Source organism: Metarhizium brunneum, chromosome 6 (genome assembly GCF_013426205.1).
Source record: "Metarhizium brunneum chromosome 6, complete sequence".
NCBI lineage: Eukaryota > Fungi > Ascomycota > Sordariomycetes > Hypocreales > Clavicipitaceae > Metarhizium > Metarhizium brunneum.
This window is the reverse complement of record NC_089427.1, coordinates 2,916,202-2,941,349: the sequence shown is the minus strand read 5'-3', so window position 1 is coordinate 2,941,349 and position 25,148 is coordinate 2,916,202. Positions and strand designations below refer to the sequence as shown.

The 25,148-nt window shown below is 51.6% G+C and overlaps 9 protein-coding genes across 9 annotated transcripts; 7 read left to right on the top strand and 2 right to left on the bottom strand.

The window, feature by feature from the left end:
• Positions 1 to 921: 921 nt before the first annotated feature.
• On the top strand, positions 922 to 2,250 carry G6M90_00g102330 (uncharacterized protein; the record flags this gene model as incomplete). Its single annotated transcript, XM_014690627.1, has 1 exon — positions 922 to 2,250. One exon carries the CDS (start codon positions 922 to 924, stop codon positions 2,248 to 2,250), a length of 1,329 nt encoding a protein of 442 aa, XP_014546113.1.
• A 1,291-nt stretch (positions 2,251 to 3,541) lies between these two features.
• On the top strand, positions 3,542 to 4,601 carry G6M90_00g102320 (uncharacterized protein; the record flags this gene model as incomplete). Its single annotated transcript, XM_014690628.1, has 3 exons — positions 3,542 to 3,661; positions 3,720 to 3,768; positions 3,841 to 4,601. 3 exons carry the CDS (start codon positions 3,542 to 3,544, stop codon positions 4,599 to 4,601), a joined length of 930 nt encoding a protein of 309 aa, XP_014546114.1.
• A 350-nt stretch (positions 4,602 to 4,951) lies between these two features.
• On the top strand, positions 4,952 to 6,797 carry TBCE (Tubulin-specific chaperone E; the record flags this gene model as incomplete). The annotated part of the gene is made up of 3 exons (XM_014690629.1): positions 4,952 to 5,123; positions 5,178 to 5,577; positions 5,645 to 6,797. 3 exons carry the CDS (start codon positions 4,952 to 4,954, stop codon positions 6,795 to 6,797), a joined length of 1,725 nt encoding a protein of 574 aa, XP_014546115.1.
• Positions 6,798 to 7,726: 929 nt separating this feature from the next.
• Positions 7,727 to 8,834, top strand: plr1_1 (Pyridoxal reductase; the record flags this gene model as incomplete). The annotated part of the gene is made up of 3 exons (XM_014690630.1): positions 7,727 to 7,778; positions 7,835 to 8,406; positions 8,469 to 8,834. 3 exons carry the CDS (start codon positions 7,727 to 7,729, stop codon positions 8,832 to 8,834), a joined length of 990 nt encoding a protein of 329 aa, XP_014546116.1.
• Positions 8,835 to 9,569: 735 nt separating this feature from the next.
• G6M90_00g102290 (uncharacterized protein) lies at positions 9,570 to 11,707 on the bottom strand (the record flags this gene model as incomplete). Its single annotated transcript, XM_014690631.1, has 2 exons — positions 9,570 to 11,525; positions 11,588 to 11,707. 2 exons carry the CDS (start codon positions 11,705 to 11,707, stop codon positions 9,570 to 9,572), a joined length of 2,076 nt encoding a protein of 691 aa, XP_014546117.1.
• An 805-nt stretch (positions 11,708 to 12,512) lies between these two features.
• Positions 12,513 to 13,054, top strand: TIM11 (ATP synthase subunit e; the record flags this gene model as incomplete). Its single annotated transcript, XM_014690632.1, has 3 exons — positions 12,513 to 12,533; positions 12,687 to 12,876; positions 12,981 to 13,054. 3 exons carry the CDS (start codon positions 12,513 to 12,515, stop codon positions 13,052 to 13,054), a joined length of 285 nt encoding a protein of 94 aa, XP_014546118.1.
• Positions 13,055 to 13,828: 774 nt separating this feature from the next.
• stt3 (Dolichyl-diphosphooligosaccharide--protein glycosyltransferase subunit stt3) lies at positions 13,829 to 16,356 on the top strand (the record flags this gene model as incomplete). The annotated part of the gene is made up of 5 exons (XM_066131599.1): positions 13,829 to 13,955; positions 14,056 to 14,079; positions 14,143 to 14,817; positions 14,877 to 16,026; positions 16,086 to 16,356. 5 exons carry the CDS (start codon positions 13,829 to 13,831, stop codon positions 16,354 to 16,356), a joined length of 2,247 nt encoding a protein of 748 aa, XP_065987718.1.
• Positions 16,357 to 16,841: 485 nt separating this feature from the next.
• G6M90_00g102260 (uncharacterized protein) lies at positions 16,842 to 19,933 on the top strand (the record flags this gene model as incomplete). Its single annotated transcript, XM_014690634.2, has 3 exons — positions 16,842 to 18,242; positions 18,295 to 19,738; positions 19,791 to 19,933. The coding sequence occupies 3 exons, from the start codon at positions 16,842 to 16,844 to the stop codon at positions 19,931 to 19,933; spliced, it is 2,988 nt and encodes a 995-aa protein (XP_014546120.2).
• Positions 19,934 to 20,480: 547 nt separating this feature from the next.
• RAD53 (Serine/threonine-protein kinase RAD53) lies at positions 20,481 to 24,179 on the bottom strand (the record flags this gene model as incomplete). Its single annotated transcript, XM_014690635.1, has 3 exons — positions 20,481 to 22,982; positions 23,040 to 24,061; positions 24,155 to 24,179. 3 exons carry the CDS (start codon positions 24,177 to 24,179, stop codon positions 20,481 to 20,483), a joined length of 3,549 nt encoding a protein of 1,182 aa, XP_014546121.1.
• Between the last annotated feature and the right edge of the window lie 969 nt (positions 24,180 to 25,148).

Here is a 25,148-nt window from a genome sequence, read left to right as displayed (position 1 = left end):
GTCCGCCCGTTCGTTCAAATCTTCATCATATGCTGGCAGTTGTCATGGGATCGGAGAGTATTCAAGTACCTATCGAAACCAATGTTAGCCACTGCATTTTGTACCACCGAGACAACAAAAAGCGTGCAATGATATTGTCCAATCAGACAAGGCTGAAACTTATACAACGGTATCCACATTATGTATTAAGCATGAGGAATCCCTAAGGTGTCGTTTTGATCATCACTTGGAGAGAATTTGGGGTGCGAGCGAAGGCAAACTGTCAAACTTCACGAACCTTTTGAGCAATACATTCGTCGGCGTCGGGTGTGATTCGACGTAGGCGGCATCTATACCTTGAGATGTGTCAGCAGAGGCCTAAGCGGTCAAGATTGAGATTGAAAAAGATATGATCCAAAGCTTCTCAGTGTAATTCTTGAGTTTGCTAAGTCACCATGGTATGGTATGAATTGGATTGTTCGTGTAAAGAATTCATCACAGATAATCGTGGGTCGAAGAAAAAGGGAGGAGAGGCTTACCAGTGATTACGAGCGCCGTCTCACGGTAGCCCAAGAAAGGTGAGCACTTGCTCTCCCAACTTGAGGCGCTGGGTGCGATGAATGTTTGGCAAAGGAGAAAACTAAAGCAGAACAGCAACGCAGGATTTTTTTTATACAGAGGGAAGTTGAAATGGGGCACCGTGAATCGCGCTAACCGAACCCGGCTAGCTTAATTGACCTCTCGCCAGCCCAAGTGTGGCCAATAGCGTGGCGGTGCATCCGCTCCCTCCCGGCTGCGGCTTGCGTGGCAAACCAAGTGAATATCGGTACGGGCTTATAATAAGTCGATGTCACCCACGGCCGAAAGCCAGGCATACAGGCCGCTACAACAAACCAACCCTCCTCTGTTTTCATCGTAAGAGAAGCGACAACAAACACCAACATGGCGTCCCAAGGGGCAATGTGGGGTTTCACGACCCTGCGATTCCTTAGGTTCGCTGTGGCCAAAACAACAAAAGCGGTTCGCATCAAAATCGCGGACGCTACGAGGCCTCTCCAAGGCCAAATACAAGCCATCCCAGTGCGAAGCGGATCTACCGGTCGCCAGCCTGTTCACCCAGCGGCACTATTGAAACAGCAGAGACGTGGTTCAAGGTGGTTCTCCGGCACTACTACGCAGAATATAAATCATCTCGTCCGGCGATATATTAGCTCGGAGCGTACAGGAGCCTCTCGATTCGACAGGTCTAAGCTTCCTTCCTCAAACACATCCCGGCGAATTGCCTCGTTCTCTGGACGGGCTCCATTTGCAAACACGCTACGACCTAACCTCACTGGTGGTGCCATGCCGCGAACTGCCGGAGGATACAGCATTGGTGGCGGAGCAAGATACTTTTCTCACGCTCCTGCGGCTCCAGCTCAAGTCGTCCAGAATGTTTCTCAGGCAATGAGAGGGTTCCTCCTTTCCGGCAAGAAGCTCCGATATGATGGCGTCGGACCTTATGGGGAGCGCCGATACCGTGCCGTATCGAAGCTCGAAGACGAAGCTATGAACAGAATGGCTGCCATTCCCAGCTTCATTCCCGGCTCTTTCATCGACTTTCAAATGAGCCCCGTCATCACAGCCCTTAGCCCCCTTGCTGCCGCTGTTGTCCGTGCCTCTAGTGATTCGATCTTCCAGACTGACGCAGTTGCTGAGCCCACGGTTCTCGATACGGAAGGATTCCTCGAAGTCCTGTCTGCAGATTTGCGTCGAGCACGAAAGCATTTGAAGGCAGTCATGTCCGACCTCCAACGGCTCAAAGCTTTGGGGGGGCTACCTGTTTCGTTGGAACCAGGCGGCAAGCTTCGCGTTCGCTTCCCAGGTACAGACGCCGTGTCTGTTGAGCGGCTCTGCGACGACATGGGGATTGAACGAGGCATTATAGGCCAGGACCCTGACTTTGATTCCGCTGCGGGGGCTCGGGTAGCTCTCAAATTCCCATTCGCGCCAGAATCCGAACGAGCGATAAGCTCACCCGGCGGATCAGCCCGGTCACTTACTGGTTACGAGCTTGATGACGTGGAATCATTCCTGGAGGACGACTCTTTCGTGAGAGAAGCATTTGCCTGCGAAATGGCCGAGAGCCCATGGGTTTCTGAGCCTGAAGGCTACGAGAGCATGTCACCACCAGTGCAGCCTCAAGAGCGTGTATCGAATGAATTTCAACGCTATGACGAAATATACCGATTCTTGGCGGAATGTGACCGAGGTAAAGGAAGACTGGGTTGAGACTGGCAAGAGCCCTTGGACGGATTTCAATGCCAAATGTGCACTCCAATAACTACATGATTTGAGTCAAAGCGGATTCTACGCTCTTTAGCACCAATATGTTGTGCCGTGGCGCACAAAGCTAGCCTCGTCAGGCACACAATTTTCTATAGTTTTTATCGAGTCGCGTACCTGGAAAAGCTGTCCAACGCATGCATGTGATTGTTGCAATGAATTGTTTGTTCGGATCATGGGTGTGAACGGCCTCCATGTCTTGCAGAAGGTTTCTGATGCCGGTCCTTTGTTACCTCGCCCGTCCCATCTGACGGCAGAGTTTTGGGGCCGAGCAGGCTGGTTGTGGTAGCAAGATGCTGCAGAAGCATCCCGAATGAGATCAATTCGGCGCACATGAGTTCGCAGTGATTGTCGGATGGCGGCATGGTTACAAGAACGGGCTGGCGGCAAGTGTGTTACAAATGGCGTGTACTGATGCCTGGTCTGGTTGCTTGCGAAGCTTGTTGCGGATACAGGGGATTAAGAAGTGGCTGTTTGTGTAGGGGTTCAATCAATGTTGATCCGTCTGGAGCCCTGTTATGTCCACAGCAATGGCGCAGACGTGCCCCGCTACAGGAATGGATTGACGGGCTGACTGGTCATATCACGCGTGTAGAAGACAGACGGTCTGGTCTGCTCGAAACCAAAGATACCGCTATGTATCATCCGAATCATCGCCCAGGATACATCTGGAGAGCACCAGCACTTCAAAAGAAAATTATACTATTGCAAAAAAAAAAAAAAAAAAAAAAAAAAGGAATTTTGCAGGCCCATGTTTCGCCGGTCAAGGTACAAGGCGTTTACTGGTGTCTCTTCAATGCTCGGACATAGCTGCAATATGTACCGATACCTATGCCGAACCAAGCCCCAGCAGTCACTATATTGAGAAGTCAATGGTGCGAAAGGATACAGACGACTATGCAAACTGGGCCAAGGCTTTTCTCAAACGTTCTACTAGTCTCTGAAAACCCCAAAGGGAAATCCGGGGTATACTACCGGCCTAGCTACTTAAGTAAGGAGCATCTTGGACGGTTGACGCATCAATCCGATCCGAACACCTCAATAGAGCCGATCCCCCCACCACCAAAGCCTGCAGGTGCCTCGGCTCAAGGCAAGCTCCCCCGAGAATGCCGCCGCGGAGTGTATATCTCTGGATGCGCTCACCCGCTTTCTGTGCCAGCTGCTTCGTGGTTTCTGTGAAACCCTCTGTTGTTGAACTGCACTTATTGACCGAGAATTCCAAGCTCAGTTTCCCATAATGTCTGGCCCTGGTGTTGGTTTCGAATACCCTCCTCAGGAGGTCACTTGGCTGAAGCGAGATGTTTTGCTGTTTGCAAACAGCATCGGCGCGACGGCCGACGAGCTTCACTTCCTCTACGTACGAGAGGACCCAGGCCGTTCCAGCGAGGATAACCACGGCTAACTTGAATTTCCAGGAGCTACACCCCAAATTTGCCGTCTTCCCTACATACCCCATCATCCTGAGTGAGTGAGCCCACGGCGCTGCAATGCTGCAAAACGTCGCTCGCGAAGTTTGCACTAATCCCTGCCGCGCAGCATTCAAGGGCAACACCCAGGAAGTCATCGACTTCTATGCCTCCTCAAAGGCCGTCAAGATCCCCAGTGTGCCCGAATTCGACTACAGGCGCGTCGTCGATGGCCAGCGAAAGATGGAGTTCCTCAAGGCCCTGCCCACCTCCTCCGAGGGCAGGAAGTTCGAATCCAGAACCAAGGTCCTCGGCGTCTACGACAAGGGCCGGCCAGGCACCGTCCTCGACGTCCAGACTGACCTCGTCGACACTGCTACCGGCGAGGTTTACACCCGCGTGACAACGAGTTCGTTCTTCGTTGGCCAGGGTGGCTGGCACGGCCCCAAGGGTCCTGCGACCAAGAACTTCCCTCCTCCCAAGGACAAGAAGCCCGATGCCGTTCTGGAGCACCAGACCACGACCGAGTCAGCTCTGCTGTACCGCCTCAACGGCGACTACAATCCCCTCCACGCCACTCCGGAGCCTGGCCAGAAGATGGGCTTCGGGGGCGCCATTATGCACGGCCTGTACTCATGGAACACTACCTGCTATTTGATCCTCAAGACCTTTGGCGGCAGCGACCCTGCCAACGTCAAGGAATACCAGGCTCGATTTGCTAGTCCTGTCAAGCCCGGCGACAAGCTGGTCACCAGTGTCTGGCGCACCGGCGAGAAGCAGGGTGACTTTGAGGAAATTCGGTTTGTTACTGAGGTTGCAGGCGGCAAGGTGTGTTTGAGCAATGGCCGTGCCTTGGTCAAGGTTGTTGGAGGCGCTGCTAGCAAGCTGTGAGACCGAGGTCCTTAGCCATAATAGTTACCAGGTAGCTGGCCATTTGAACGCACAATGAAATTATGTCACGAATGAGTAAAAATTCACAACCCATCAGAAAATCCCCCGTCGCAATTCAATGGATTTTTGTGCCCTAGAGCATAAGCATGCGTTGTTAAGCGGCCGTCGTTGATATACTGGTTCTGCCAATGGCTGCGGAACTGGGGCTTCCTAAATTCTGCTGCTGCCTTGGCTCGTAGTCCCCAGTCGTACTCGCCAGACCATCACAACATCCAATGCCGCAAGACACCCCGCGACACGCCCAACTTTGCAGCCGGTCAAATGCTGTCCCTTACTAGAGCTCGTCAATAATGAACCAAGAACCACACGTAGGCCAGCGAGTTTCCTACGGCGGCGCACTCTGCACGGTCCGCTATGTCGGTGAAGTTGCGGGAACCACTGGCTCGTGGCTGGGCGTAGAATGGGACGACTCGACCCGCGGGAAGCACGATGGCTCGCACAAGGGCGTGCGCTACTTCACATGTATGCTGCTCATAGTCTGTAAAGGGTGTCTTTTTCCTAACAACGTCAATTTAGGCCTTTCCAGGTCGTCCACGGCTGCGTCCTTTGTCCGCCCCACGCGGCCCAAGGACGACGTCCAGGGCTTCCTATCCGCCCTCAAGGAGAAGTATCTCTCTGACCCGGAGCAGGATAAGCATGGCCAGCCGGGTGCTCAAATTGTCATTTCGGGCAGAAAGGTTGCCGAGGAAGTGGGCTTTGACAAGATTTGGAAGAAGCTTGCACAAGTCGAGGACCTGAAGATTGTGATTTTAGACGGCATGCGAATGGCTGTTTCTCGACAAGATGGAGATGGTCCTATAGCAGAGTCGTGTCCGAGTATCGTGCATGTCGATCTGAGCCGGAATTTGTTCGAGACGATTGGGCCAGTGGTAGATATTTGTGCAGAGCTGAAGACGCTGCGAAAGCTTAGTATCAAGTGAGTATTGGCTTCATGCTTTATGCTTCAGATGGATATTCGCGGCAGCGGCTAACGCCACTCGAAGTGGCAATCGGTTTCAGAATCTCCTGCAAGATGCGGCCCTGGACAGAATCAATTCTGCATTTCAGGGCGTTACGGAATTATCACTCGAAGAGACGTTGCTCACGTGGGAGGAGTTCTGCGCCATCGCCGCCCGATGTCCCAGCTTGAAGGAGTTGAATGCTGGTTCGAATCAACTCACTTGCCTTCCAAAGATGGGCCACCTCCCTCTACCACCCGCTTTAACCTCCATCAACCTCGAGTTCAACGAGTTCACAGCCCTATCTGACCTTGCGAGCCTCACGTCTCTCACGTCCCTGCGAAACCTCCACCTCAAAGGCAACAACATCACTGCCATCTCATCCCACGGCGCCACCGGTCCCGTGTTCCCCCCATCGCTACAGTATCTCGACATATCATACAACAGCATATCTGCCTGGTCTTTTGTCGACCTTCTGCCCACCCACTTCCCGGGTCTCAACGCGCTCCGCCTATCCCACAACCCCGTCTACGACGCAGCCAAAGACGACGACAAAAAGGCATCGTCGTCCGAAGAATCGCACATGTTCACTATCGGACGGCTGGCCAATTTACAGAGTCTCAACTTCGCACAAGTCAAGGCCGCGGACCGGACAAACGCAGAAATGTTTTACTTGTCGCGGATAGCGAAGCAGCTGGCTACAGTCCCCGAGTCAGCAGAACATACCATCTTGGTTCAACACCCGCGGTACAAGGAGCTTTGTGATATCTACGGAGAACCGGATGTCATTCGGAGGGATGAGGTCAATCCTTCGTTTCTAGAAGCGCGCCTCATCTCAGTGACGTTTCATTTTGAGGGGGGGCAGACAAAGACGTGCAGGATACCCAGGTCATTTGATGTTTATGCTGTCAAGGGCATTGCGGGGAAGTTGTTTGATTTGCCACCGTTGAGAGTGAAGCTGGTTTGGGAGACGGGGGAGTGGGATCCTATGGCGGGATATGATGATCGCGATGGGGACAGTAGTGATGATGAGGAGCTGCGTGGTGATGAGACCGCCGAGAAGGCTCAAGAGATTGGTGGGATGAATGGCAAGTCCGGGCGATGGATAGAGAGGGAGGTCGAACTGAAGGATGGGCCTAAGCAGTTGGGGTACTGTGTTGATGGGCTGGATGTGTCTATTCGGATTGAGAAGTCTTGATATGATAGACTGATCGCGTAGATTACGTGGATAATGGGCAAGTATTTGGCCAGAGCCCCTATTCCGAGAAGAAGAAAAGAACGAAGCACAAGTGACTAAGTAGCATATCTAACCCCATGAGCATACATTGCCTCCATTCGCCTGCGGGAGAGGCGCATATTCCATGGGACTATATCGTTGTAGAGCTTGGTCGACATGGCGCGTCGTTGTAATTGCCACCGCTCGACTTCATGTAACATGATGATACGGCCCGACCTTCAGCACCATCCGGAGAACATATGTCAAACTCCGTTGATTTTCGCTCTTCAAGCTCAACAGGGCCAAATTCATGATACCCGTTTCGCATTCTAGAGAATCAGCTCGACACGAAGCTGGATACGATCTAAAAATCAGTCATCATAGAGTGACGTCATCGCAGACAAGTCAAAGCTTCACCAACCCAACTCGGCCACCAGAGCACAACTGCGGGATAGTCACCGGGCAAACATACTGATTATTCTCACTGGCAGGGTCGATTAGAAATCCGGATTATACCAAAGTAGCACAATATTTATCCTCTGCCATCGGAGATAGACATGGCTTAGTGAAACAGTCATCGGAATAAGCGATTGTACATGGCCCTAATTCCGACCCAGTGCGCCTGGCTGCGGATGGCGGGGATTGGTATCGGACAACTCGCCAGGTTGACGCAGACGGCGCACGGCGTGAACCGTCGCGTACACCCCACTGGCCCGACACGGAGGGGGCGAGAAATCCCATGTGTACTCCGTAAGGAGGAAGCTTTCGTGGATGGAAAGTATAAAGACGAGGCGTGTTCAGGGGCTGCTTGAGGGGGATCTGCCCCTCATCATCGGCATTGGTACGATACATTCAGTCTTACAAGCACAAAATTCCTTCAGCCAAGGCCACTACTCGAGAAAACCGTCAACATGCCTCAGGTCATTGGTAAAGAAGTCGGGCCCATTGGGTACGGCCTCATGGGTATGTCACCAGTTGAGCACGTTTCCCATCGACCAATTGTTTGCTGACAAGGATAGGCTTCACCTGGCGCCCTGAACCTACGCCCATCGACCAGGCCATCGAGGCACTCAAAGCAGCTTTGGAGAGCGGCCTCACTCTGTGGAACGGTGCTGAGTTCTATGGCACTCCTGATTGCAACTCCATGACCTTGGCCAAGGCGTACTTCACCAAATATCCCGAGGACGCCGATAAAGTGACGCTGGTTATCAAGGGCGGCATGGATCTCACTACGCACAAACAGGATGGCACCCCCGAGGGCACTCGCCGCAGTCTGGATAACATCATCAAGCAGCTCGGCGGAACCAAGAAGCTCGATGGGTTTGCTCCTTCAAGACGCGACCCCAGCACGCCGCTAGAAGTTACCTATGGCGTCATCCAGAAGGAGTACATCGAGACTGGAAAATTGGGTGCCGTCTACTTATCGGAGTGTAGCGCCGAGACTGTTCACGAAGCAGCCAAGTTCGCCAAGATTGGCGCTGCTGAGGTTGAACTGAGCATGTTCTCCCCTGACATTCTTACCAACGGTGTTGCTGAAGCCTGTGCTCAGCATGGCATCCCCATCTTGGCCTACTCGCCAATGGGCAGAGGAGTACGTTCTTGCCAACATAAAACGCGCCACTGTCGAATCCAAGTAGCTAACAAGCCATCAAGATGCTCACTGGTAGATTCAAGAGTGTTGAGGATATGCAGGATCGCGGAATCATATCCAGTTTTCCACGATTCCAGTCTGGCGCGTTTGAACACAATCTCAAGCTTGTTGGCCAGGTCGAGGAGATTGCAAAGGTAAAGGGATGCACGCCCGGTCAGTTGGCCATCGCGTGGGTGCGCAAACACAGCAACCGCCCTGGACTTCCTACCATTATTCCTATCCCTGGAGCTACCGCAGCCTCAAGAGTCAGGGAGAATGCGAAGCTGGTGGACATTACCGATGAAGAATTCACTAGGATCAGTGACATGGTTAAGAACTTTGAGACGGCGGGCAAGAGATATCCGAATTCTGTCCCTACCAACACCTGAAGAGGGGGGGGATCCTATCCTTGTGGTTAGCATTTGTTTCTATGTCCACGATAGACGATGGCGTGTATTTTAGTGGGAAGCGACTATGAATCAGGAAATTTCGTCCACAGACTGGCCACAGATGGCCTTCAGAATTGCAGAATTCAATAAAATTGAATGCATCATGTTCGACTAGGAAAAGCGTTTGCTTCGAGTTGGAACTTACCCAGGTGGTCCCAGCAGCAGCGCGACAGTGAATACAGCGACAATGATAATTTCGCGACGGCTCCCAAGCCCAGAATCCTGTGAGCCCTAAAATCAATCAACGTCCCGTTCTTCTCGGCGAGTCCATGGCACTGAAACTTGAAGAAATGGCTGAAACTGAAGTGGAGGTCGCTGAAATATTTGCATTCCCACCACGCCCCCACGTGACCAGGTCCGGCATCATGACGGAAAAACAATTTAAGCATGAACCAAGGTTATGACACAATTACGAGCTGGTGAGAGTATCACAGAAACCTCCGCGAGGCTTTACAGTTCTATCAGGTATCCAATGGGGTTCTGCATGTCAACTTTCATCGTCAATGCTGACTCAAGGCTTGGAGATACACCAAGAAACATGGAACCTCTGATCTTACAAGGCGTCTATTACGACTCTCGCGTTATTGGGGTATACAGAATAAGCCTTTGTTGTCAACACTTCCAACAGGCAAAGTACTTCCAACCGAGCCATGCCCACCATACATGCCTGCCTGCCTACACCATCATAGCCCCATTCAAGCCAACTGCTTCGACTCGATTCACCAACTTTTTGACATTGGTCCATTCCTCATTCTTCAATCCCTCCTTGCCACCCAAGCCACTACCTACTTCAAACACTGTCAATGAACCATCTATGCCGCCAGTAGCCAACCGCTTGCCATCGTTTGGCTCCCATGCCAGCTTGTTCAAGCTCTTGGAGAGCATCGTTCTCCCGTCTTGGCGCTGACTAGGGGAGATTCGTGAGATGGGCTCTTCAGTTTCCACCGCAATATCCCAGAGTTCTAACCATCCAGCGCCATCGACCAGAGCAAAGACGCTTGGCTTCACTGGCGACCACTTGGCATCATACACAACATCTTCCCGGACGAAGTCAATTAGTGGTGTAACACTGCCATCCCCTGCCCCAATTGTAGAGGTGGCGGCTGGCGCACGAACCTTCCAGAGCTTCACGCTCCAGTCAAGCGAGGATGAAATAATCAAGTCCCCCAAGTCGATGGGGCCGCGGGACGGATGGAAATCAACAGACATGACGGGAGCTGTGTGACCCTTGTAGCTGATCTTCTTATCTACTCCAGCCTTGGCGCCAGCCCGGTCGTATCTATGGCATGGAAAGATTGTACCTTCTTCACTTCCAACAAGAAAGAACGTAGGGTCTGTTTGAGGGAAAGACACACATGTTGGGCTGACATCCTCCACAGCCACTTTGGCCTGGCTGGGATTCTTCAGTTCCAGAAGCTCTTGCGGCTGCGCGAAGACGTCCATACTCCACCCACAGACAACGCCGTCCGTTGAACAGGAGATGATGTTGTTCGCATTCTGCGTTCCGACAATGTTGACAGAGTAAATAGGGTGCGCGTGGCCGTACCCCGTCAGTGGAGTCTTTTGCACAGGAGCAGCTTTCGCTCTCGTGTCCCAGAGAAGAACTTGTCCGCTGTAGGATCCGCCAATGATTAAGTTTGGATGATAGGGAGAGAATTTCGCAGTGAGAATATCGGATTGGGCGGTGAAAACATATTCGGGGCGGTCGTGCATATGCGTGTTCCAAACTTGAACAAGGCCGTCGGGTTCGTGAGGCGCCGTGGGGTTCTTGGTATACGATGCGAGCAATAACTCACTAAACTTTGGGGAGAAATCAATGCCGCTAATCATTCGCTTTTTTGACCATCGATCGTCGAAGAACTGAGCGACTTCCTTTATCCTATGCGAGCCACGGCCGCCAGTGTTACCGCTTTCTTCATCATCTTCATCCTGATCCTTGCCCTGCAAGGCATAATCTGTCAAAATATCGTAGGTTTCCTGGTCAAGGGCTCGTTCGATGACCTTGGTAGATTGGTCAAGAAAGTCAACAAATGCCTCAGACCGTGTAACAGCCTCCAACTCCTCTACAGTCAACTCTCTGGATGGATAGTTGGCGGATGACGCTGGTAGTGCCGTGGCAGTGCCGTCAGCAAGAGACTCTTTGGCTGCTCGCAGCTCGTCCTCTACTTCCTCACGAATCTTCTGGCGTAACTCCTCCTCCCTATCTCTTTCTCTCCTACTTTGCCTCTTATTTGGCGAGTTTGTGGTCCCCGTCAAGTCATCGCTAACTGACACGGTTGACTGCGATCGGTGTCTCGCTGGCGGGGGCCATTCGTCTGAAGTCTGAACGCCTTTGCTGTAGGAAAAGACCTCCTTGACCGGAGATGGTGGACACTCATATACCGTCGTCAGAGGTGCTGTGCTGAGTTGTGGTGGCGGAGGAGCGGCAACCGAGACTGCTGCGGACTCGGATGTCTCGTTGCTAAGTTCTCCTGCACTTAGGACGCTGTTCGGTCTGCTGGCACGAGGGCCACCAGGGGATGCGGCGCCTCCCGTCGTTGTTGAGCCAGGTCGGCTCTCGCCAACTAGACTGTTGATGAGAGATTCGATTTCGCGGCGGTTGTCTGCTCTACTAGGAGTCGGCGATATTAACTGGAGATGGTTTGTTAGCAGCGAGGCGCAAAAGAGTTCGCAGAAGACGGGAATAGACCAACATCACCGCCACCTAGGCTTGGGCGGCCAGCACTGGCCTGGCTAGCTCGAAGTTCTCTCTGTCGCTTGAGTTCCGCAAGCTTGGCCTTTTTCGCAAGGATTTCATCTCGACGTTGCTGCATCTTGATGGCTTCTTGACTGTCCCATTACGGGACAAGCAAATCAGGGGAGCCCTCAGGGAGTCGGGCAGCGAAGCAAGTCAAAGGGGGGACAAAGAGAAGTCACTTGAAACCAGCCCGGAGGAGAAGCAAATAATAAAGTAGGGACAGCTGATCTCTGAGTTATAAACGTCAGGCGAACTGCTGTGTCAGTCTCTAGCGATTCGCGCGCCCCAGGACGATGTCGCATTAAACGTTGACCAGACCTGACAACATTTCCATATCTCGGAGCCTTGGACGACTGGCAGCGAGACCCCTGTCGGCCAGTGAGGTCAACTTTATGCTAGGTGCCGACACTAGCGCCAAGGCGCGTCTTGTGGGCAGACCACAGCCCACAGCGCCTGTACGGAGGATCTGGGGGCTGCGAGACACGCCAAATGCAGTGCACACATGCACAAAAGGCACAAAAGCACCAATGCTTCACGTGATTGATTGACCCAGCCTCTTCGGCCCCAAAGAACCGGACATGGAGAGCCACACCCTCCGACGGCCTACCGCCCTGCCGCCCACCCAGGAGCAATGAGCAACGAGCCATGCGCCATGGGCGATGAGCTCCCCTGTTATGTGGCGGGCCGTTGCCGCCTGTCCTGGCAAAACTGCGACTTTTCCCGAGCAACTTTCAAATCTTCTTCACCTTGCAGCCGACGCAACAATTCCCTCGAACCTCCACGACAGGGCCCCATTGACACCCATTGTCAGCCCTCGAATTACGTCCTCACCTCCGGATCGCTTCTCGCATCTGTCGCGCACCTTGCGACCGTAATTTCCAATGGCCTCGACTGGCGTCAACGTTGGTTTCCCGCCCTCAGTCGTCTCCCTATTGTGCGGCCGCTTCAGGTCGCTCATAGCCGCCCAGCCATCGCCTGCAACACCGGCGACATGCAATTGGGACGCCAAATTTTAAATGATTCACATGGTCGAACGCTGACTGGGTTGTCAATAGGTTCTCCGGTGGTCCGCGCTCGCCGTGGGCGTCTTCTACGGATTTTCTCATCAGAGAACGATTACTACTACACAACGGGCCGAGCATGCTAAGCACGAATGGGAGAGCAAGCAGAAGTTGATAGATCAGGCCAAGGCCGAATACGCGAAGAAGAACAATCCTGCTCCCGCAGCTGCTTCCAAGAATGATGGTATGTTGGCTTCTCAAGATATGCGGCCACCCCCCCTGGGGCTCATCCTCCGTGTCGAAAAACACCGCGTCTATGCCGAGCAGAAGACTAACCTCCGTGCGCAGTTGTCACCGATGTCAACGACCCCAAGTTCGATCTCGAGAAGCTGCTGTTGAAGGTGTCCCAGGAGAGCCCTTAAGCGATTAATCCGGAGACGGGGCCGACAGTGGAGATGGATAGCTGATAACAAAACGAATTGAGGGGGGAGGATGGATCTGCTACTTGTAAAGGACTGAGAGTCTGCCAATGCCTCTATAGGGTCCAAATTATGGCAGAATCGCTGTATGATGGAGACTACGCGAGGCGCTACTGCATAGAGGTTTCCTTACGTTCCTGTTTACTCATGTGTACAGGTGTAAAAATACACACAATCTAGACGGCAACATTGAAATGTTTCCACACAAAGACCGCCGCCAAATACTTGAAGGCCAGTAATGACTACCAAGGTTCACGTGTCTCATAACAGTGGACATAGTTCGAAGTGCAGCTATTCACACAAACTCAAGGGAAAATGCCATCTTGTCTAGCCCTCATGCATTGCACATCTCGTGCGCAAATCTCTTGAACCAGCCATCGTATATCGTAGCCATAAGACCTCGGTAATCACTTGCAGATTCAAACATTGATCAAGCCTTGAATTGAGTGCGTGAAATGGTGGTAGTAGTCCATTGATTGCTCGTCACAGCCTCACAAACAGTCGTGTCAGGTAAAAAATGGGACCAATGAGAGGCGGCTTCGATGGTGACGACAGCCCCACATTTCACTCGGCCACGCTCAATGCTGCCAGAAGCTCCAAGCTGTCCTCAGTCCAAAGTGTGTGGTGTCAAGTCTGGTCGTCGTCGTCGCATCAAGACCGGAGAACCTCCCTCTCCATCAACCTTCAGGGCAACCATTGCCAGTAGTCGTCGCCAACATGACGACCGAAGCCCAACCACGCCTTGATGGCGTCAACACAAAAAGCACACGGACTCTCTTGAGAGTTGTCATTCTTCTTTTCATCGCCGGCGCTGCCATCTCAAGTCGACTGTTCTCGGTGATTCGTAAGTCCCGTCCATCTCGAGCAGCAACCGCTCTGGAGTCGCTGCCAGAGAGCCAACTACTCCAATGCGTGTCACACAGATACTGACCTGTTTCAAAAAGGATTTGAAAGTATTATTCACGAATGTCGGTGCCCTCGTTCATCTCCAATCAAAAACATTGCCGTAGTATAGAACTGACTAAAACTAGTCGACCCCTGGTTCAACTTCCGAGCGACCAAGTATCTTGTTGCGAACGGATTCTACAAGTTCTGGGACTGGTTCGATGACCGAACCTGGCATCCTCTTGGCCGCGTCACGGGAGGTACTCTGTACCCAGGTCTCATGGTTACCAGCGGCGCCATCTACCACGCCCTCAAGGCCCTGACTATTCCCGTGGATATTCGTAACATCTGTGTTCTGCTTGCTCCCGCTTTCTCCGGGCTTACGGCCTACGCATCATACCTTCTAACCAATGAGATGACCACGTCTCCATCTGCTGGACTTCTTTCTGCTGTATTCATGGGCATAGCGCCCGGCTACATCTCACGATCGGTCGCCGGAAGTTACGACAACGAGGCCATCGCCATTTTCCTTCTCGTCTTCACCTTCTACCTGTGGATCAAGGCCTTGAAGCTGGGCTCTATGCTCTGGGGCGCTCTGTGCGCTCTGTTTTACGGCTACATGGTGGCATCGTGGGGTGGTTACGCCTTCATCACCTGTCTTTTGCCCCTCCATGCCTTTGTTCTTATCTGCATGGGACGCTACAGCACTCGCCTTTACGTCAGCTATACCACATGGTATGCTCTGGGAACCATTGCCAGCATGCAAATTCCCTTTGTTGGTTTCCTCCCGGTGAAAACCAGCGAGCACATGCCCGCGCTAGGTATGAACGTAAATGTGTTGGAGTCAGTCCCAACTTACAGCATGCTAATTTTTGGCCAGGCATCTTCGGCTTCCTCCAGTTGATTGCCTTCATTGAATATGTACGATCTGCCATTCCTAGCCGCCAGTTCCAGACCTTCCTTGTTACCATCCTTGTCGCCACCTTTGGTGTTGGCTTGATTGCTCTGGTTGGTCTAACCTCCCTCGGTTATATCGCGCCATGGAATGGTCGCTTCTACTCCCTCTGGGATACCGGCTATGCCAAGATTCATATTCCTATCATTGCCTCTGTATCCGAGCATCAGCCTACTGCCTGGCCCGCTTTCTTCTTTGATCTCAATTTCCTCATATGGCTCTTCCCCGCCGGTGTCTACATGTGCTTTCAAGATCTCCGCGATGAGCATGTCTTCGTTATCGTCTACGCTTTGTTCGGCAGCTACTTCGCGGGCGTCATGGTTCGGCTGATGCTCACTCTGACCCCTATTGTCTGCGTTGCCGCGGCCATTGCCTTGTCGAGCCTGCTCGATACCTATATTTCCGCCAAGTCCCCTGACCCCAAGGAAGTGGAGAGTGCTACCGAAGCAGCCTCCAAGAAGCCAGCGAAGCCCATGGCTGGTCTCAGAGGCAGCGAGAAGCCAAACGTCGGCATTTTCCACCCATCATCCAAGTTTGTCGTCGTGGCCTCTGTCATTGTGTACCTTCTCATGTTTGTTACGCACTGCACTTGGGTCACATCCAACGCCTACTCCTCTCCTTCGGTTGTCTTGGCAAGCCGACTGCCGGATGGAAGCCAGCACATTATTGATGATTACCGAGAGGCGTACCAGTGGCTGCGACAGAACACCAAGAAGGATGCCAAAATCATGTCTTGGTGGGATTACGGCTACCAAATTGGTGGTATGGCCGACCGTCCCACGCTTGTTGACAACAACACGTGGAACAATACCCATATCGCGACTGTTGGCAAAGCCATGAGCTCAAGGGAAGAAGTTAGCTATCCTATCATGCGACAGCACGAAGTTGACTATGTTCTTGTCGTCTTTGGTGCCCTCCTGGGCTACTCTGGTGACGATATCAACAAATTCCTCTGGATGGTCCGTATCGCTGAGGGTATCTGGCCCGATGAGGTCAAGGAGCGTGATTTCTTCACGGCCCGTGGCGAGTACCGTGTCGACGGAGAGGCTACTGAGACTATGAAGAACAGTTTGATGTAAGTTCACACAAAATTGGCGACGTACGAGATCGTCTTGGCTAACAAGCGAAAACCAGGTACAAAATGTCATACTATAACTACCACTCTATGTTCCCGCCTGGCCAAGCCGCTGACCGTGTTCGTGGCGTGCGTCTCCCTGACCAAGGCCCAGTCCTCAACACTCTGGAGGAGGCTTTTACCAGTGAAAATTGGATCATCCGAATCTACAAGGTCAAGGATCTTGACAACGTTGGACGAGACCACGCCGCTGTTGCAGCATTTGAAAAGGGACACAAGAAGAAGAAGGCCAGCAAGAAAAGAGGCCCCCGGGTTCTACGGGTAGACTAATTGCTTAATACGGCCATATAGAGGATTTGGGAATAGGGGATACAATAAAAAAGAGAATGGCCATATAGGTCCTGGAGAGATGTATGGTACGTGCAATGTATATCACTGTATGAATTGAACAGAAATTAGAAAAAGACAAAACCACCGTATTTGCCATGACGCAGCAGATATATGACCAGCAACCAATGGGCATGTATGGAGTCGACTGGTCAGTGACTCGGCTGGGTGTGTAAATGCAGGCAGCTGCAACAGTCCGTGACAGCTGCCACTTGGGCGCAACTGAAAATTTTACCGTCCGGCATAATTCGTTCACTGCCTGCTGCATTCGCGTCTTCATTCTATTTTCAACTGCACACCAACTTCACACTTTTGTCCACGCGCTCTCTCTGCAGCCATGATAATTTGCAGCATCTTCCCCTTGCTCTACACCCATCAACGCCATATGACTGGTACTACTGCACACAGCCTGTCTTCGGTCTGTTATAATGGGTCAAAGATGGAAGCGATGGTACTCGTCGACTTCGGCCGAACCAGAAATTGACCTGTTATCAACGGCATTTGGGATACCTTCTCGAAGGGATCTCGAGCGTGCCTCCGAAACGGTCAGACCGAAACCATCATCTCGCTACGACTCGGACTCCGATGCCACGGGTGATAATGCCCAGGTTGAATTTGGGTCCTATGATAGCTCCGATCAATCGTCCATACACGGGATCACCATAAAATCTAGGAATAAAGGGCTAAATCATTTAGTCTCGCCGATACCCAAGTCCGCGTCGAGAAAGAGACAGCACACCCAGAGCCGAAGTTCGTCTTTAAAATCTCAGCGGAGCACCTTGTCCAAGAAGATCAGGGGCTCTCGAAAACTCAAAATCACGACTCGGGATTACAAACAGCCTTCGCCCACGTTGACACCCAAAGACGAAGAACCTAGTTCCACTTCAACGTCTCCTTCGACATATTTATCAACAGCAAATGGGTTACCAGGAAGCCAGAAATCATCCTCTTCCCCCAGCTGGATCAATTCAAATGCTCAACGAGCTGCACCCAACAAGGCATCGCAGCCACCGCTTCTATATTCGCAGCAACAGCTTCCGACTTTCCTGCCACATTATGTGCCACCATATCTTTTCCACCAGCAAAAAGACCTCCTCGCAACTCCAACCCCGAAAAGGAATCAAGATGCGTCGTCTTATTCTCTAGGTTCTAATTTCCAAGAGCTACAAGAGCTTCAAGAGCTTCAACTAAAGTTGGATCGTCTTCGACGAGAGCTTCTGAAAGAACCCACAGACTCACATCTTCACAGAGACCATCAAAATACCCAAAGCCAGCTCAATAATCTTTTAGACTCGGTAGTGGCACATAAAACAAAAGGCGTGCAGCAGAGCTCATTGAATACAACAGAAATACCCGCCGACGCAATGAAATCTACAGAACCTATTGTGGATAAAGAGAATGTGGCCCCAGCCCCAGTCAATGATGAAGTCGCAATAGAGGCTCAATTTCCTTCTGTGCCACAAGGTGGCAGAGATCGCACTTTGTCGATTGCCCATCTGAGGGAGAAAAGCCCGTCCTGTACAATAAGACACCATTTGTGTTCCGATTGTGGCAGTGTCCGATCTCGAAAATTTCATGAAAAGCACCCCATTGACATATGGCCTAAACCTGTTTTGAATTTTTGCTCATCATGTCGAGAGATAACGCTTCAGAAAGGACAAATGGATAAACATCACTTTTGCTTTGGTTGTGGAAAAGTTCGATCTAAGGCTTTCCAGAAGAAACACAAACCCAAACCTGGGCTCCCCCTTCTACCAAACTACTGCGGAAAATGTACTGCCGAAGTAAGGGTAAACGAAGGTTTGGACGAGATTTCAGTTCTCGAATTGGTAAGTCTTGGCCCATGTACACTAGAGAAAAACCAATCTCACAACGTGGCAGACAGCACAGTCGATTCGACCTCCGGAGCACGATGGCAGTGTTGCAGATACTGCTTCCTCCACTGTTGCTGACTTATTTAGACACGGCTCACCACATTGCAATTCAGATTTGCCATCAGAGGAACTTGGTGTCAAAACATCAAAGTCAAGAAACCCAGCGAAGCTCCGCCTTGGCCATGCATCGATTGCAAAAAGTTCATCTGCTCCGGTCAGCCCTGCTGAATCGTCCCCCTTTTATCCTGGACGTAGATCAGGCTCGGCCCAGCGTCGAGCACAAAGAGAACCGGCACCGCACATCAACGGCGAGCACCGACGAAAAACTCATCATTTGGTTGTTCAAGGGGAGTATCATGCCCCGTATGTTGAGGAGGCAGACTCCGCTTCTGAAAACAGAATGTCTCTCAGGAACCACAGCCGTGTTGAAAGTCTAGGCGATGAAGCTTTCTCTAAGCAATACCGAGAAAGGAGTGGCAGGAAGAGCAGAAAGGAAAGGATTGGAACGGAGGGCCAGAAATTAGCTCCGATGCAGATTCCGGGTGTCATCTATGAACGCACTGCAGCTTTACAATCCTCCAATTCGTCGGGTGAGGGAACTATACAATGCGATCTCCGTATCGACAGCAGCGGACAACACCCTAAGTTGAAGATGACAAGGGAGAGTCCGCAGTATAATCCACAAGATCTTCCTCATCAAGGCTCGTTCCATGAACCGTCCAGGTTCTCAAAGGGCGTCTTCGGAAAGAGCAACAAGGATAGTGGCTGTGGTTCTGGCCAGGCGATTCGGCAAAAGTCGCCACTTGCCGACATTGAATGCTCTCATTATACTACAACATTCAGCAATAGAGAAGATGATAAATCTGAAACTCGCACTGCTGCTGCTGAAAAGCCTGAACCGGCCCGATTTCGGTCATCTCGAGGGGCGTTTGGGCCGGACTACAGTCCCAAACAGTCTCACTTCAGTATGTTTCAATTTGGCCGGACAGGCTCTAATCAGTCAGGAACCAGAAGTCCAGATGCAACAGAGAACAATAGGTCGGCGCCGAGGGCCGAGTGGGAAGAAAACAACTCGCAAATCGGTACGGGCGAATACTCCCAGCCAGGTCATAGAAATTCAACCGCCCCGTCCTTTTCTTCAGGTTCAAACGCCAGCAAGCCTACAAACAAGTTCAAACCACACATCCCCAATGAGACAGCATACGCCCGCTCCGTCTTCACAGATTATTCCCGCTCTACCGATAATCCATACTACAAGCCCCGAAGTCGCCCAATCCACAATGCCACCAACAGCGAGTTTTGCAGCACATGGGACTGGAAGAGCAACAGGGGGGCGAGTACCCAGAACCCAAGACCCTATGACTGGCACTTTCACGATGGTGTACCAGAGCCTATAATTGAGGAGCCAGCTTCGCCGCCTTCGTCGCCTGTCCAGCCAACAAAACTGCTTGGTGAGTTTCTTCAGCCCTTGAGCCATGTTAATAGTATCTGACAGTCGTGTAGAGTTTCACATTCCAAGGGACGACTCCTCATTGTGGAAGCCCGAAACCGAAGAGGATAATAATTGCTTAGCAGAACGTATCGATCTTGACCCTACTGTGTCGTTCTCGGAAGTCACCGAGCCTATGAGCGCAATTACGCAATAATGGCAAGTCTTGCTCACGTTGTTTTAGTTCAGACCTGTTGGACGCCTAGCTGGCAATCGCCGAATGTAGTGTTTGTTATCAAGTTGCTTCTGTCGGATGTATAAACGACGAATAATCACGGTAGCTTTTAGCATTTGAACATGCACAGCACGACGAGTAATCCGCAAACTCGCGGATCAGAAGAGTGGCCTGGAGGCAATAATAGTGAGGGATCTTGGGCGGGCTCTGAACGCCCAGCATTCTTGCCCACACCATTCAACCACGAAGCCACTAGGTCTTGCCCTAAATTGTCTGTATTCAGTTTTAGATTTCTATAATCCAGATTTGTCTTTGTTCATGATGCTATTGAATGATCATATCCTCGCATATATCCCTGCCGGAAAGAAAAAGAAAAAGAAAAAATATTGATTCGCCATACATGGCCCAGCTCCAACATGGTATAGAGTATAAAATGAAAGTAAAAGCCTCGCGAACCCTTCCCCAGGATCATTTATTACCGTCCCGCAGGTCGTGGTATTTTATCGAGACTCGAGTTAGCATTCGCCGCCTAGTAGATCCTCGTTGAGGTACTAGCAGGAGAACTCTTCCTTGAAAGAGCTGGTCTCGCGGCCCAAAATTCAACGGCCTCCAGTCGCTGCTGTTCAAACAAACGGCTGCGTTCTCGCTCGCGATCTACTTGCCGCGATCGTTCCGCAATATCCGCACTGGCCTCATCAGACTTGCGCTTTCGTTCTGTAGCGTCCCGAACTCGCTTCTCGGTTCGCTGACACACAGCGTCTAGCTTCGCGGCGACTTGGGGACTGGCCAGCTCCAGCTGTTGTCTCTCTACGGGGCGTGCAGTCGAGGATCCTCCCCAGAAACATCTGAATGTAAGTCTGGTTTGGTTCCTAGGATCCTGCCCGCCCCAAATCATGAGAGAGTCGCCGTTGTAAATCTTGGCCCAGTATTGAGACGGACCACTCGGGTTCTTGGGGTCTGATGATGCCAAGTTGTACCCATTGATCTTGAGGCCCAGAGTGGCCTTTGTAGATATCCAAAAGTGATATTGGGCATCTTCTTGCGACGCTTCCTTGCACCATGGCTGATCTCCTGCTGTAGAATGCCTTGACGGATCGAAACCATCTTTCCACAGCATGATTTTGAAGGCGTACTTTGGCACTCGGGGTTCCTGCTTTTCCTTGAAGCTCTCCGTGTTATCTGGACCTCTGCCAAACGACACTAATGAGTCGGTGATTGGGAATGTGATTCCTTGGACACAAGAAGAGGCATCAGTGTCCACTAATGCAAGCGCTCTGTTCGTTAATAGGCTCTCTTGAACTGGCACAACGATTTTCGTATCGGGAGGGCAGGTATCGGGTATTGAGGACGACTCGATTGGCGCCGCTGTTGGCGGGAATTCCACCGTATCGTCAACCATCCTACTATCTTCTCGCCTTAGTCCGACGGGTAGAGATATTGCAGATTGGCCGTTTCTGCCCTCTGGTCTAGGCTCGGGAGCAAAGTATTTCATTGCCAGATCCCAGAGGGGCGTCTTGCCAGGGCCAAACTCCTCGCCCCCTTCCTTTGCCGCTTGTCTGAAAGCATCATGTTGGCGCTGTGTCATTTCGGGATATCGCAAATGCCAAGTCCTCCTGTCTTGCTGCCACCACACCATCTTACTAACAGGGTAGTCGATTTGCCTGCCAGAATTAAGTCTTGTTACTTGCGGCATTCGGGCCAAAAGTCTATATTCCTCTAGCGTTTCGGGGGATGGATCCTCAGGGCTTCCCTCCGATTTCAATCTCTTTATGATAGGCTTCCCGGGAGGTGTGTTCTCGTCATATTCCTCGCTTGTACCGGACGATGGTGGCTTTCTCTTACTCGAATTGGGGTCCACGGAAAAGGACAGCCGTTGCGACGCACCCGGTTCTTGAATGACTGAAGCATTGCCTCCAAGACTCTGTGAAGCTACGTTTTCTACCAGACTTTGGAGCTGGTCTGCGGACTGGTTTGGGTATATCGACGTGGTGTTGTGTTGATACGCACGCCGAGTCTTTGCCTTGATTGTGTCCGAGTCCCCTGAATCGTAGGCTTCGTCCTCGTGAGAGTCCAGAATGTCTGTGGCACCCATGCTGTTCTGGTCGGGCAGATGAAGATAATCTTCAGGAATAACACCAGAGGAGCCTATGGCAGAAACACCAACCTCCCCGAACAAGCGTGGTTGTGCACCATGATCCATGTAACCGTTTTCCTTGTCTGAAATATCGCTCATTGAGTCGCTCACTCTGTCATTATCATACGCAACTAGTTGTTCGAGTTGTGACGGATACTCTTCATCATCCGTGATCTCATCATAAGACTGGGAAGCCTGTACAGTGGCGCCGAAGCCACAAAGCCAGGGATGGCTTTCAAGCTCGATTATAGTTGAGCGATTCTCGGGCCGCCTCTGAAGCATTCGCTGAATGAAGTCAATGCCGGCCCCAGATACGGCAAATCTTTGGAGGGGCAAGGTGTCCAAATTCGTTGTCATAATCTTGTGCAGTAATTCTGAGTAGCTGATGCCAGATTTGACGGGGTAAGGTGGTGCGCCGGTCAGTGAGTAAAACAGCACACCTCCAAGAGACCAGATGTCCACCGCATGGTTATATCTCTGTCCAGGCACACGGCGCATCTTCTTGCCTCGGCTTCGGACTCCATTGTCATCATACTCGGCATACTCTGTGTACACTTCGGGTGCACAATACAGGAGAGTTCCGCAAAACGTGCGTAAGAATGTTTCTGCCGTATCAACCATTTTAGATAATCCAAAGTCGGTGAGCTTAACCACCAGGGGATCCATGGATTGGATGAGAATATTGTCTGGCTTAACATCCCGATGGGTAATATTATTGGCGTGTAAATAGCCCAAGGCACTGAGCAATTGCTTTGACATGGTTTGTGTCGTTTCCACAGTAAATGCGCCCAAGTCGGAAATAGTCTTGCCCAGATCACCGTGAGGGATGTACTCCATGATAATAATCAATAAGCGATCCTCCCAATCAAAATTCTCAATATAACGCACAATATTGGGCTAACAATTTGCTGTTAGCTCATTCTCTGACGAGACACAAATAGGCGGTAGACTTACATGATTCACGCGCTGCATAATCTTCATCTCATTCTCAACTTTTTGATCAAGGACACCATTTTTGATAAATCGTCGCTTCTCAAGCTCCTTTGCGGCATAGGGCAGTCCGTCATATTTTGATGTCACCTTATACACCACTGCAAAAGCTCCCTTGCCAATCATGCCTATGCGGTTGTATTTCCCAGAGCCCTTCCACTCATTGCGTATTACACCATGAGAGTCCTTTCGCTTAGGAGACAGGCGAGGAGATGGACTCGCCTCGAATGCTACCCTGTTTGCCTGCGGCCCTCCAGGCGCTTTGAAGAGGTCAACGGGCCCAGGGTTGGTCTTGGTATTAGAATTGATACCCGGTATTTCGCCGCTCGCCGGGTGCAAGCCATGGTGGATAAAATACTCATTGACCTTGTTGAGGTATGCACGGTCATAATCGTCATCACGACGAGGTATCCTGACACGGAAAGTCAAATCCAGAGTCTCGCTATGCAACACAATTCGGATGAGATTCCCAGAACCCAGCACCCACTTGTTTGCCGGTGCCGACTTGTCCTTGGGGTGACGCGTAAGGAGTTGTCTATCGACAAAAGTGCCGTTGGTTGATTGGTCCTCAATCATGACACTTCCATACTCGTTGACATAGATGCGGAAATGGACATTGCTAATCCGGCGCAAGGGATCGTTGACAAAAACAATATCACACCTAGCACTGTTTCTGCCAAAAGCGAATCCAGAAGAGGGGCTCTTGACGGGAGACGAAAGCCTCAAGATGATGGCGTAGTTCCCGTGGCTGACAGGATGCGACTCGAACCGGCTCGCATGATCCTCCAATTCATAGTCTGGCTCGACATCATCCGCCTCGTTCTTGCCAATAATATACGGAGAGTCTTCTTTAGCTAGTCTCTGGACTTCTTCTCGTGCCGACTCGGAGTGCGGGTACAGGACGCAAATGATGTCAGAAACGTCTTCGTCGGAGAAGCCAGAGTTCTGCTTCCCTATGCGTCGCGGATCGAGGACATTTTGGGTCGCTGGAAAACAGAAGAAGAGGTCAAGCTGTCAGCCAAAGATATGCTCCCTTCTAGAACCCGGATAGGTCTCCGATTAACTCGGGTCAACCATACCTTGTGTAGGCTCATCGCCGTCCATTGGAAGCGACCCTACTCGGGACCCGGCGGCAAAAGCAGCGTCAACTTTTTTTTTGTTTGAGGCGTGGAAATCGGGCTGTGTAGGGTTGTGCAGCCGGCGGCGAGGCAATGTGAAGATGGCAGCCGCAAGCTCAACTCTGTGAGACGTCGACGTCGCAGGGCAAGATGCAACAGTGCCCGTTGTCGAACAGGCGAGGGAATCGGCCACTACAGGCGTAGGGAATACGTATGGTCGTCGTTGCGAGAGAGAATAACGACAGAACTCTGCATGGCCAGGCACTAGTTTTCGTCAGGAAAAAAAAGAGGCAGCTGGATCGGAGCAAGGCGAAAAGGGACAAAAGAAGAAAAGCAAAACGAAGAAAATCGTAGCAGTCGATATGCCTACATGGGGGGAGAAATGTTGAAAAGCAGGGATCATCAATGCCGGACGTTACCAACGCGTTGGACTTGTGACAGGCTGCCATAGCTGGGCTCTCAACCTTAGGACTGTTGCCTTTGGCTTGGCGGGGTCGACCTGGTCCGCCAGGGCAACCACCCGTCGACAGACCCCATAGCGGGGGACTCGAAGTGGAAGGAGCGACTAGACGCATCTGCGGCAACCAGCGTCCAAAAAACATCAAGCTCCGATCCGGTCACCAGCCCCTGGCCAGCCAGGCACAAAACATATGTATAAATGGAAACACCATCACAATGACTTGACTTGAGTCCAATGCCACCCCAAGGGAGGACCAGACGAAGACGCCTTGGAGGACATTCCTCCAACCTGTAATTCGGGCCACAAACCACCTCGAATGGAGTCAACTACGTATGTACTCCGTATCATCCCAGAATCCAATGTACTACAGCCAACCAACCAACAGGTCAAGTGCCCGTTCTGGTCCTTCGGTCAACCCTTCCTTCCTCGAGGCCCTAACAAAACCTCCCCCATGCGGACTCGGGTCACGCTCCCCGTCCCGCGGCGGCACGAGAC